The sequence below is a fragment of the Mobula hypostoma genome, chromosome 9, assembly GCF_963921235.1.
Source record: "Mobula hypostoma chromosome 9, sMobHyp1.1, whole genome shotgun sequence".
Lineage (NCBI taxonomy): Eukaryota > Metazoa > Chordata > Chondrichthyes > Myliobatiformes > Myliobatidae > Mobula > Mobula hypostoma.
Window position 1 is genome coordinate 137104667 of NC_086105.1, and position 14188 is coordinate 137118854.

Here is a 14188-nt window from a genome sequence, read left to right on the forward strand (position 1 = left end):
CTGCTCTAGCAGATTGTCAATGTAATTTGGCAAGATTTTCAGGCAGTTGTTTTTATTTAAAAGTAGCAAATCTTTAAATGCTTGATGGCTAGAAAGGTTCTATCCATCAGATTTTTCATGTATGGTTGGAGTACTGAAACATGCTGCACTCAGTGATTTCACTAGAAAAGAATTCTAGAATGCGCTTTTGGCAGGATGTTCTAGGAAAAGATGCAGGGGTATTTTTCAAGATTCACTCTAAACAGCTGCATAACCTCAGTTGTCTGCAATGTATGACCACTTCCAGTTATCAATTAATTAACAATTATTAGCTAAAACCTGGTGCCGCAGCTACAACCTTACACTCAATGTCAGAAAGACCAAAGAATTGATTGTGGACTTCAGAAAGGGTAAGATGAGAGAATACCCACCAGCCCTTTTTGAGGGATCAGAAGAAAAGATGAGCAATTTCGAGTTCTGGGTGTTAACATCTCTAAGGATCTATCCTGGGCCCAACATATCAATGCAGGTACCAAGAAAGCACAACAGTGGCCATATTTCATTAGGCGATTGAGGAAATTTGGTATGTCACCAAAGACACTCACAAATTTCTACAGATGTACCGTGGAGAGCATTCTAACTGGCTGCATCACAGTCTGGTATGGGGGAGGGCACTGCACAGGATCGAAATAAGCTACAGAAAGTTGTAAACTCAGTCAGCTCCATAATGGGCACTAGCCTCCCCAGCATCCAGGACATCTTCAAAGAGCGATGCCTCAAAAAGGTGGCATCCATCATTAAGGACCCCCATCACCAAGGACATGCACTCTTCTCATTGCTGCCAGCAGGGAGGAGATACAGGATCCTGAAGCCTCAAACTCAATGATTCAGGAATAGCTTCTTCCCGTCTGCCATCAGATTTCTAAATGGACATTGAACCTGTGAACACTATATCACCATTTCTTTTTTTAAATATTTTTGCACAACTTATTAAAACATATACATATATACACACACATATATATACACACACACACACACACACATACATCACACACACATATATTAAAAAAAATCCTCCCGTGTCCCCAAAACACACAGTAAGGTTCTAGCAGTGGAAGGTGCTGTTGATTGCAAGCACACTCCAACATCGATGACCATGTACTGTGCTGAAGAAAGGGCCTTTTGGGAAAGAACCTAAATGCCCTCATCCCAGTTACAGGTTTCCCCCGCTATCCGAAGGTAGAGCGTTCCTATGAAACGGTTCGTAAGCTGAAATGTCGTAAAGTGAAGAAGCAATTACCATTTATTTATATGGGAAAAATTTGTGAGCGTTCGCAGACCCAAAAATAACCTACCAAATCATGCCAAATAACACATAAAACCTAAAATAACAGAAACATATAGTAAAAGCAGGAATGATATGATAAATACACAGCCTATATAAAGTAGAAATACTTCCCCACAATCATTACTGCACTGTTCTCCACAGCGAAAATCTCACGCAAGCGCCGTCAGCAGAAAATCTCACGCAAGCGCTGTTGACAAAAACACGGCGCAAGTGCTCTCCAGTAACCTTTAAGCTATGAAGCTGCCAAATCATACCAAATAACAAGTAAAAATATACAGCCTATATAAAGAAGAAATAATGTATGTACAGTGCAGTATCACCTACCGGAATTGGTTCAGCGCCGTGCACACTGATGATGGTGTGTTAGACTGAGTTGTCACAGGTTGGGTGGTGCAGTGGCCCCACCCTCCAGGCCGCCGACCGATACATTGCCGCGAAGCATGCAAGGGTGCAGTGGTAGCTGGGAGGCACACAGGACATCTTTAAGAAAAAAGCCGAAATAAACATGCTAATTAATTAGGTGACGACCGGCACGTAATTGTCGGCCCAGATCAGTGCCGATTTCCCATTGTGTTGTCTCTGATCTGGGCCGATATTTACATGTCAGGCAGCACCTAATTAATTAGCTTGTTTATTTCGGCTTTTTTCTTAAAGATGTGCTGTGTGCCTCCCGGCTACCGCTGCATTCTCCGCGAATCGCGGGATGGTGGGACACTGGGGTGTCATCTCGTCATCTGTTTCCATTAGAGCAGGCAGCTCATCTTCTCCTATGACTGCTTGCCTCGATGTCGAAGGTCGAGGTTTGTCGTCTGCTGTGGCTGATGCGGAAGGTTTGCTTGACTGCTGAGCCTCGCGCATTTTTCTATCATACAGTTCTTTGTAAGGACTCAAACCATCCTGCAAATATCCCCTAAACCTAAGTACCCTTTCAAAATTAAAGTCGTACTTTATCATTGCAGCGAAAATCTCACGCAGTTGCTTCACGTTCAGTTCCAGGACGACTTCACTTACGGTCCGTTCGCTACTGCATTCAGTTTCAATTGTCATCCTTTCCTCTTCCAATTGCATCAGCTCTTGGTCATGGGATGCCAAAACCTCTTCAACATCATGTTCGTCAGCTTCCACAAGCCAAACTCACTTAGTCCTTACTTCGTTCACCACGATTGAAATGCTTAATTATGTCTAGTTTTACACTAAGTGTAACACCCTTACGAGCTCTTTTAGGCTTTTCCAATACCTTAGAACTCATCTTGCAAATGGCTGCTCACAGGCATGTGTTTAAGCAATGCCGGCCAGAATGCCATTCTGAATCCAGGGGAGAGTGCTGCCTTTTATTGCGCGCTGATTTTCCCCGCGTGCTGCTTTTTCTTCGTAACAGTGAAAACACCTTCTGAAAGCGAAAACAGGGTACTAATGTAGGTCTTTCGTAACAGTGAGGTTTCGTAAAGCGAATGTACGAAAAGCAGGGGACACCTATACATCCAAATTAATTCGAATAGGAACTCTGAATTATTTGTCCAAGTATTGTTTAATAGTAATTGAAAATGTGGATGTTAAGTAATTGGCATAACATGAATCCAGAGTTGCAGTTCAACTTTAATTATCATCCAGCCTAACAAAACAGTGTTCCTCCAAGGCCAAGGTGCAGAACACATTACCAAAAGCACATGACATGATTTCTATTTTCTAAATGGAGAGAAAATACAAAATAAAAACAGAGGTGCAAAGGGACTTGGGAGTCCTTGGGCAGAATTCCCTAAAGGTTAGTTTGCAGGTTGAGTCTGTGGTGAGGAAGGTAAATGCAATGTCAGTATTCACTTCCAGAGGACTAGAATAGGAAAGCAAGGATGTAATGTTGAGACTTTATCAAGTACTGATAAGGCCTCACTTGGAGTATTGTGAACAGTTTTAACAAAGAACATAGAATAGTACAGCACAGTACAGGCCCTTCGGCCCACATTGTTGTGCCGACCCTCAAACCCTGCCTCCCATATAACTCTCCACCTTAAATTCCTCCATATACCTGTCTAGTAGTCTCTTAAATTTCACTAGTGTATCTGCCTCCACCACTGACTCAGGCAGTGCATTCCACGCACCAACCACTCTCTGAGTGAAAAACCTTCCTCTAATATCCCCCTTGAACTTCCCACCCCTTACCTTAAAGCCATGTCCCCTTATATTGAGTAGTGGTGCCCTGGGGAAGAGGTGCTGGCTATCCACTCTATCTATTCCTCTTAATATCTTGTATACCTCTATCATGTCTCCTCTCATCCTCCTCCTCTCCAAAGAGTAAAGCCCTAGCTCCTTTAATCTCTGATCATAATGCATACTCTCTAAACCAGGCAGCATCCTGGTAAATCTCCTCTGCACCCTTTCCAATACTTCCACATCCTTCCTATAGTGAAGCAACCAGACTGGACACAGCACTCCAAGTGTGGCCTAACCAGAATTTTATAGAGCTGCATCATTACCTCGCGACTCTTAAACTCCATCCCTCGACTTATGAAAGCTAACACTCCATAAGCTTTCTTAACTACCCTATCTACCTGTGAGGCAACTTTCAGGGATCTGTGGACATGTACCTCCAGATCCCTCTGCTCCTCCACACTACCAAGTATCCTGCCATTTACTTTGTACTCTACCTTGGAGTTTGTCCTTCCAAAGTGTACCACCTCACACTTCTCTGGGTTGAACTCCATCTGTCACTTCTCAGCCCACTTCTGCAACCTATCAATGTCTCTCTGCAATCTTTGACAATCTTCTACACTGTCTACAACACCACCAACCTTTGTGCTGTCTGCAAACTTGCCAACCCACCCTTCTACCCCAACATCCAGGTGGTCAATAAAAATCATGAAAAGTAGAGGTCCCAGAACCGATCCTTGCGGGACACCACTAGTCACAACCCTCCAATCCGAATATACTCCCTCCACCATGACCCTCTGCCTTCTGCAGGCAAACCAATTCTGAATCCACCTGGCCAAACTTCCCTGCATCCCATGCCTTCTGACTTTCTGAATAAGCCTACCATGTGGAACCTTGTCAAATGCCTTACTAAAATCCATATAGATCACATCCACTGCACTACCCTCATCTATATGCCTGGCCACCTTCTCAAAAAACTCTATCAGGCTTGTTAGACACGATCTGCCCTTCACAAAGCCATGCTGACTGTCCCTGATCAGACCATGATTCTCTAAATGCCCATAGATCCTATCTCTAAGAATCTTTTCCAAGAGCTTTCCCACCACAGACGTAAGGCTCACTGGTCTACAATTATCCCGACTACCTTTTTTGAACAAGGGGACAACATTCGCCTCCCTCCAATCCTCCGGTACCATTCCAGTAGACGAGGACAAAGATCCTAGCCAGAGGCTCAGCAATCTCTTCCCTCGCCTCGTGGAGCAGCCTGGGGAATATTCCGTCAGGCCCTGGGGACTTATCCGTCCTAAAGTTTTTAATAACTCCAATTTTTGACCCCTTATCTTCGAAAGGATCTGCTGAAACTAGAGAGGGTTCAAAGCAGGTCTCCAAAAATGATTCCAAGATTGAATGGCTTGTCATATGAAGAGCATTTGATGGCTCTGAGCTTGTATTTGCTGGAATTCAGAAGAATAAGAGGTGACCTCAATGGAACCTATCAAATGGTGAAAGGCCTTGATAAGAGTGGATGTGGAGAGCATATTTCCCATGGTGGGAGAATCTAAGTCTAGAGAACACAGCCTTAGAATAGAGGGCATCCTTTTAGAACGGACATGAGGAGGAATTTCTTTTGCCAGAGTGTGGTGAATCTGTGGAATTCTTTGCCACAGGCAGCTGTGGAGACCAAGTCTTTATGTATATTTAAGGCAGAGGTTCATAGTCTCTTGATTGGTCAGAGCATGAAGGGATGCAAAGAGAAGGCGGGAGATTGGGACTGAAGGGAAAATTGGATCAACCATGATGAAATGGCAGAGCAGATTTGATGGGTCAAGTGACCTAATTCTGCTCCTATATCTCATGGTCTTATAGTTACAATGACAGAAAAGCATGCAGCCACACAGGCATAAAAAAAATAGCTTAAGTCCCTGAGTGGTATGGCCTGTAGATTAATGGTGCACGGGATGCTGTCCAGTCCAGCTTGCTTGCTCTTCCATTGAGTGAACGTGGGAGGGCAGCAATGAGCAGAGGTGTATCTCCTAACACATTATGAATAGATCGCTGCTCTATCCCTTAGCATCTTCTCTCCTGTGCAGCTGCAAAAGGCAACACACACACAGCATGAGGGCCTGGACAAGGCCACAAACTGAGGCAATGCAGTTGGTCTCGCCAATGAATTAGTGACCCAGACTTGCCATATTCTACATTCCAATGTCCAGCAGCTTTTTGCAATCACAAAAATATGTCCAAGACAATCACTGAGCACCATCTTGGCACAGCAACTGTACGTACACAAGTTCAGCTGACAGAACAACAAAAGTACACAATCAATCCAGCTCCATTGCTATCAAGCAACTCACTGATGGGGAAGACCCGCAGTACTTGATGATCTTAATATCCTGCAGTGTCTTGCAATTGTAACAAAGACATAAAGGACAATTACACCTTTGATTGGATCCAGAGAAGCTGCTAAATATGAGCCCACTACCATCTTATCAGAAATTGTGATGAAAATGTTGACTTGAATATTTTCTGTTGCACATACTTGATTATTATACAAATAAAGTATATTTTGAGATCTTAAAAAATCCCTTAGCTTAGTTTTAGGAACATTTCCCTATGAAACAATAGACATTTTCATTTTAAATGCAGAATCCAATTGAATGCTCACAATCAATTATGCAAATGTCTCCAAATGTAGTTTAAAATAAAAAAGGAAGTCACTAGATTTTAAAGCAACATTGATTCATTGCTAAAATTTTTAAACTACTAAAATGGGGCTTATAGATAAAACATTTGTGAACAGCACTGTAACTAGACAGTATGAATACATTTTATTCCTTTTCTTATTTGCAGCTACAAAATCCTGAGATTAACTGCTGATGGTATTTTGTAGCAATACATTCAACCTTAATGAATATATTGCAACAGCTAGTAGCTAGTACAGTTATATTCAAATGATCAAAATATATTGCAAGAACAATTTAACAACTTTTTGCTAATACAAGAAAATAATTGAAAATACCTAGGAACAAACTAATTAATATCTAAACCTAGGATCACAGAGAATACATCAACAGCAGCGGGCACGTACTCTGACTCAGAGAGATCCATGTCGGAGACGGCTGGTACCACATTCAGCACTGGAATACATGCAGGTCTGATAGAAGTGCGACCCCGTTGGATAACCTCTTGCACATACCTGCAGTGTCATGGAGAATAATCCTAGGAATTAGAATACTCCATTCCATCTAACTGTCTTCCTCCTTTCTTAGAAATGGCGCTCACTACTATCAAAGTGAGCATCTGTCACTTTATTAATACCCTTTCTCATTTTAATATACGGATTTCTTCACCCACCCACCCATGATGCACGCAGGCATGTGTGCACGCACGCGCACACACACTTTTTTAAAAAAAACATCAGACTAAGATTTCTAACTAGGTTCTTAAAAGAGGTCATGGATATCTCCAAGAGATATCCATGGATTATTACTTTTTGCATGCAAGCATCCTTTAAACAAGGTAGTTACAGCATCTACATTACAATAAAAGCACATTTGATGAATATTAAAATTTAAGGAATTAATTCTGGTTGAATATGATTTTGCAAAGATAATAAGGGCATCTTGTTAGACTGAAATTTACTACTGATTTCTAAATCTGCAATAATCAACTAAATCTGCACCTACTCAAAATGTGCAAATGTGATAATGTAAGATTTAAAACCCAAGTGTTATTAGAATTAAAATAACTTTGCGGCAGCAATGATTTTTAAATTTAAAAATCTTGTAGAATGACAATACTTTGAAATAATAGCCTTTTGATGATGTTTCACCACATGACACATTGTCAACTAGTTATATCCTTAAGGTTGAGGGCATATGTATCAAATGGAATATCAATAATACAAAGGCTTTGACAACAATGTCAATATTTGCTAGGATACAATGACAGATATTTAACTCAGGCTGGGGGTGGGGGTGGGGTTTCAAAAAATAAAGCCATTTTATTAAGATCAATGGCTGATTTTGCCAAAACACTTAGTACTTCAACTCTTGCCATATACCTTTACTATAAATTACAGTCAATAATGGGAAAATAGTTCAATGGTAAAAATATTGATATCTAATTATTTGTTCTTCCATGTGATCAATAGCATTTTAAACATGCTAATTTAGTATATTTGTCAGATTTGTTCCCCCACCCCACAAGTCTGACTGGTTGAATACCTTCTCCATATATTAGGAAGAACTACCAATATACATCAATTAACCTTCATATCAACAGATGTTATGCAGCAATGTTTAAGATTAATTATAATCTGAAAGTTCAAGTAGCTTGCAAGATCTCTTTGGCCAGTCTCAAATTAACCAAATACCATTTGGAGTAAGATATAGGAGATCAGAAGAACCAAAGAGCTTTTGTGTCATTTGTTTAAAGCTAACTATTGCCTGGCAACTTTAAAAAAAATCTAACCTGTGAGGAAAGTAATAAAGCATGATTAAAAATGACTAAAGCTAACTACAATAATTCTTACAAAGCAAACAGAAAAAGCAAATTTTTGTAACTAGGTTAAAAATTCTAAGCAGCTTACAATTTCCAAATCATCTCTTCTGGATCTTCCTCTTCCAACAAATTAAAATGAAGTGAAAGATGTAGAACTTTGAAAGTTTAGACACATGTCTGAAACCTTTACCACAAATCTTAAGAATTTTAAGAAACATATTGCAAATGGCAAAATTAATTGCTAATCAGAGCAAAGCTATTCCAAACAAAGTAAATAATATCTGGAACTCTCAAACCAGTAGTGGTTGCTCCAATGACATCAATGGAAATAAAAGACCCACAAAATTAAGAGGAAATCACTTTTTTTAATTTCCTGAAAATACATGTTCCTGTTACAAGCTGTAATAATAGATCTTTCCGCATGCATATATGACCTAAGCAATCAGATCAAATACATACTTTTATTTTTACAGTCCAGTATTTTTAAAATCAATAGCAATGTAAAATTCATCTTGAACTTCATGTACTGATTCATAAAGCTAGGAAACTCATTTTAAGTTATCAGGTTGATTATAACCTGAAAGTTCAAGTAGCTTGTAATATTTCTTTGGCCAATTAAACCAAATAAAAAATATTGTTAATTTTTCTTACCTTTGCTTGGACTGTAGTTTGCCACTTTTCTTTTCCTCCTCTTCAAGTCGCCTGCGTGCCTCTTCCAGTTGAGTCAAAGGATTAGGTGCTGGGTTGGGTGGCATAGTTGGATCCTGAATGAACGGGTGTGATGGTTGGACTGGATTTCGCAACTGAGCACTGACCCATGGATGAACAGCTCCTGGCCTCTCAATTGAACTTGGTCTGGAAGTATCATGACTAGGTTGTTTCTTGGCACCTATCAAACTGCAAAACACAAAATGAAACAAGTAATTAGTGCAGGTTTACAAAATTGTTTTTATAAACAACAGTTATAAAATGGTAAGTTTTATAAGCGACAATGACAAAGTCATAACCTGCAATACGGTGAATTAAAATTACTTTAGAAATAAGGTGGAGATCACATTAACTTTTCTAAAAGCAAACAAAATAGTTTAGCTTGGGGACATATCCACAATCTATGTTAATTGTGTGATTTTTGGATGGGCCCAATTTTGGCATGTAGCATGTATTTGAATAGTAAATATGTTCATTAAACAAATGATGCAGGTTAATTGACCATGTCTGAAATAAAATATTATAGTTTTTGTTGAGAAAATCTGCAGATGCTGGAAATCCAAGCAACACACACAAAATGCTGGAGGAACTCAGCAGGCCAGGCAACATCTATGGAAATGAATAGTCTATGTTTCGGGCCATGACCCATGGGTGTCTTGTATAGTTCTTGTTACTTCTGTTAAAAGAACAAGAAAATCCCTTCTGTACATGCTTTCATTCACTTGGGGTTCTTTACCCCATGGAAACCTTGGCAGAAAAACTAATTAAAAATTAATTGAAACGTTATGGCATGACATGCAATAATGGGCAAAGACTATTCTGACTTCAAATACACAACGCTGTAGCAGCACTTTACATTAAGGTCAGAAAATCAAAGTTCTCTTACTTATGTGGAGTCTTCTTGTGTCTATGAATTTCCTTCTCTCCTTCAATTATCCACTGCAGTATCTTCTGATTCCGCTCCACGTCCTCAGGAGGGGCAGGGGTTTCATAGTTCCCAGGGTCTGCTTTTCCTGGGTCAGACTTCTTGGCATTTCGTTTTGACAGTGTGTTGACTTTACTCCTGCACAACAGCATTCAAACAAATCAGTAATTTAGCAAGTCATACAACATCAAGACAATTTGTCACTAAGGACCTATCCATCCACACTCAAGGCACCTTTCAAGCACTTGACTTTCAGCCTTTTTATGCCATTGCAGTTCAAGAGCTCATCTAAATATTTAAACACAATGAACTACGGCAATGTGTGCCAGATTCTAAAATGCCTTGATTGAAAAATTCCTTTTCAAATCCCATCTACATCTTCTACTCCGTATCTTAAAGTTATTCCCTCTAAGGAGAGAAGTTTCACTCTATCCTATTCATGCTCCTCAATCAGGTTTCCTTCTCTCCTTCTCCACTCCAAGGAAAATAATCCAAGCTAATCAATCTCTCCTCAAAGTTAAAATACTCCATCTCAGGCAACACCTCTTCTATGTTCCCTTCACGACAATCATATCCATTTTATGGTGGCTACCAGAAATGCAAATAACATTTCAGCTGTGACTTTACTAATATATTATATATCAAGACGATAGCTGCCTTGCACATGTTTACAATGTTTTGGTAATGAAGGCAAATATTCAATACGTCCACTTCACCCATGTTGTTACATTCATGGATTATTGAACATGTACATTAAGGTATTCCTAGGTTTTACCATCCTTTGAGTATATCTGAACCTTCTACATATAGTGTTGCTGCCACAAAAAAAGTTATGACATGAGGGATGATAAAACTTATTCTGATATGGGTTCCTATCATGGACCGTGGACTGAGAGTGGGGAAGAACAGAGAGGGGAATCATTGTTAGGGAGAGGGGATGGAGAAGAAAGCATCAGAGATACTCTGTAATGATCAATAAATCAATTGTTTGAAATCAAATAACCTTGTGAGATGGACTCAGGATTGGATGTGTCTGCACCTGCGCCACCTCCCCCCCACCCCGACCCTGGCACTCTTTTCTCTGCCACCTGTCCCTAAAACCTTCCCGTGGCACTCCACCTCACCATTCAACATCCTAGGTTCCTGTCAGATTTACAAACTCAACTCTCCACTCTCCGTTGACAAATACAGTACTGTGCAAAAGTCTTAGGCACCCTAGCTACACATACGTGCCAAAGACTTTTGCAAAGTACTGTAAATCCTCTCAATATACATGGCCACATTTTTTAGGATTAAATATTGCATACCTTTTCTCTGCTCATGTCTGACTCATCAATTTTGTTCTGTAGCCACTCAAGCAGCACAATTACCAACTTCCTCGTCAACTTCTGTTGTATTATAACCGTTCAGTTCAAAAACATCAACTACAATGTACTCAAGAATCAGAAAATTTATTACACGTTTGGTCCATTGTCTCTAAACCATTTCAAAAGGTTACCCAGCCTATTCCCATCTTCCTGCATATGGTCTAAGCCTGTGCAAATAACGGCTCTTAAAAAGAACTAAAAATGTGTACCCAAAATGTGATGAGGGTGTTTGCTTCTTCCAACTGATGACAACAGTGAGTTCCAGACTTCTACACTCTTAGTAAAGAAATATTTCCTCATCACCCCACCAAGTACTCCCTCTTCCTCTGATCTATCAAAGTCACTCAATTAACTCTACCCTCAGCTATTCTAAAGGCAACCCAAACACATCCAAACCATCTTTGCTACAATATTCTAAACTGGGGCAACATCCACAAATCTTCTCTGTATACTCCCAGTGCCTCAATTTGATGACCAGAAAAAGTACATAGAACTCAAGTATGGCCTGCTGATTGTTGTACAATTCTACTATAAGTTTTCTTATCCTTGAATGTAATAAATCATCACATATGTCTTTATGTCCATCTTATTTATTGGTCAGTCCTGCAAACTTTTAGGATCAGTAAATATTCACTTCAAGGCCCACCTGATCTTCACAACACAAACCCTCCCATCTACTGCCCAGTTGCATCCCAAATTAATCCCTTTCTTAACTTGTGCGATGAACATTTCAACATTTCAAATCTAAACTACAAAATTACAAAAGGGACAAATACTGTTGAACTTTGTTATCATGAATGGCAATCCATTACAAATCAATCAGTACACTGCTTCCCACCACTAAGCCTATTTGCCATTTTTCTAGAGTACATCACGTGCCCAGTCCTTGTTAGTTCAGGTACAATCTGTTTAACACTTTCCCGCATACTTCGCCACATTAGAAGTCCATTTGCCACTCATTTAATCTATAGATGTTCCTTTCTCAATAAAGGTTTGTATTGGACCTCCAAACTCGTTCCAACAATTTGCTCAAAGTTAAACTAGACAATTTTTCAGTTTATCCCTTTCTTAACGTGTGATGAACATTTCAATATTACCAATTCTCCAGTCTTCTGGCACTATTCCGAAGGCCAAAGAAAGTTGGAAAACAATCCCTGCACATTTCCTACTTCTTTACAGCATCTGGACCTAGTAATTTATCCAGTTCAATAATGTGAAATCTTTCAAACACCCTTCAATCATAATTGAAACAATATTTTAATCATAATCAAAACAATGTTATATACATCTCCACTGTTGTATCATCAGCATCATGTTCTTTTGAGGATAACTTCAAAGTATTTATTCAGAATTCTTTTGCATCTGCCACCCACATGAATAGGTTATATTTTCTGGTCCCTAATGGGTCCTGCTCTTAACTTAGTTGCCTGCTATCAATTATAAAACATCTTCAGATTCCCTTTGATGTTACATGCCATATTTTTCTATGCCCCCATTTTCTTAATTTCATCCCTACTTTTCTTACTCCTTTCTGATATATTAACCCTTTGGTATCTACAAAAAAAAAACCCTTTCCGCCTTGCCTTATTCTCTAGGCAACTTGATTCCTGAGGACTCTAGATGTGGCAGCTAGTAATAGCAGAAAGAATAGGCAGAGATAATGGACCAAATTTTTCAAAGTAGCAGGGCAACTTTAAAAAGAACATTAATAAATAGGGTGTATAAAGTGGAATACAAAAGTAAGATTGGGGCACAGTTTAAAGAAGAATGTGTAAATTTACGTATGTTAAAGTGCAAAACACACCACTTACAGAATTGTGGGTGGAGAAAAAAATCTGGGCTTTTGAGAAAGGGGGGTTAGGCAGGCATTTAACTACACTCAGTGGCCACTTTATTAGGTTCAGGAGTGGAACCCAGTGTGCTCTTCTACCTGCAGCCAATCCGCTTCAAAGTTTGACGTGTTGTGCATTCAGGGGTGTTCTTCTGAATACCACTGTGGTATCATGTGGTTATTTGAGTTATTGTTGCCTTTATATCACCTTGAACCAGTCTGGCTGTTCTCCTCTGATCTCTCTCATTACAAGGCGTTTTCACCCACTCATTGGATATTTTTATTTTTGCACCATTCTCTGTAAACTCTAGAAAGTTGTGTGTGAAAATCCCAGATCAGCAGTTTCTATGATATTCAACTACCCTGTCTGGCAACAGTTTTTCCATGGTCAAAGTGACGTAGATCACATTTCTTCCCCATTCTAATGTCAGGTCCGAACAACTGTACCTCTTGACCATGTATGCATCGAGTTGCTGCCACATGATTTACTGATTAGATATCTGCATTAACGAGGTGCACAGTTGTACCTAATAAAGTGGTCACTGTGTGTAATTTACAGGGCTGTGTGTAAAGGAACTGAGATTAACAGTTGCTCTGAAAGTAACCAGCAAAAGCCTTTTTTATGAAATGGTCAAATGTTGTGACAATTCTAACAATTCTATACTGAATAATAAATGGGCTAGGCCAAATGAGTGGGTAAACACAAAGAAAAACTGTAGCTAACTGTGCATAAAAAAAATAAAGAGACAAAAAGGTCAAGCTTGAGACTGACCAGGTGAACTTGATAGACAGGGATGCAAGAGGTGGGGAACTGCACTACTCATTGGGAAAAATTGTCAAGCAGCACTTAAGAGGCCATTATGAAGGGCTCATCCAGTGGGAAAATATTGGTTCCAAGTCCAAATATCTCTTCCCCTTAAGTTGCTGTTTCCCTTGGGTAAATATAAAACACTATTCTCAGGATAAAAATATGAATAGGTGTACAAAAACAATAGCAAACTTAATAATGGCCATGAAAATTGATGCAATGCATAAAAATATACATAAAAATGTACCCTCTTGAAATATAGAAACTTAAAAAAAAACAAGCAGTGGAGTGTTAAGATTCAAATTAAATGCATTAATCTACTGAAGTGTTTGGAGTGACAACTATTTTTCAAACACTGCTATCAAACACCACTACTGATTCTGTATCTAATTTTGAATTCTGCTGATTCCAATTTCGACTCCTATCTTACTATTGCTGTTTAATTTGAAGCATATTCCCTGCCTGGTATTGAGATGATTTTCAACATCTAGTCTGACCACTGTAAATGAGTTTAATAAATTCTGCCTGTTTCCATTGTTTTGAATTTAAAGTGCATTTAAGATTCTTTTTC

General features: G+C 39.3%; 1 protein-coding gene across 6 annotated transcripts in view; it reads right to left on the minus strand.

Moving 5' to 3' along the window:
- Positions 1-14188, minus strand: part of axin1 (axin 1) — a 165207-nt gene that overhangs the window by 20677 nt on the left and 130342 nt on the right. For 4 of the 6 annotated variants that reach the window (XM_063059282.1, XM_063059283.1, XM_063059281.1 and 1 more), the window contains exons 7-9: positions 9573-9749; positions 8630-8875; positions 6564-6671 (exon numbers count right to left, since the gene is read on the minus strand). In XM_063059282.1, coding sequence (XP_062915352.1) covers positions 6564-6671; positions 8630-8875; positions 9573-9749 — 531 coding nt within the window. The remainder of the gene's footprint in view (positions 1-6563; positions 6672-8629; positions 8876-9572; positions 9750-14188) is intronic. The other 2 variants (XM_063059285.1, XM_063059284.1) reach the window with 1 other exon arrangement.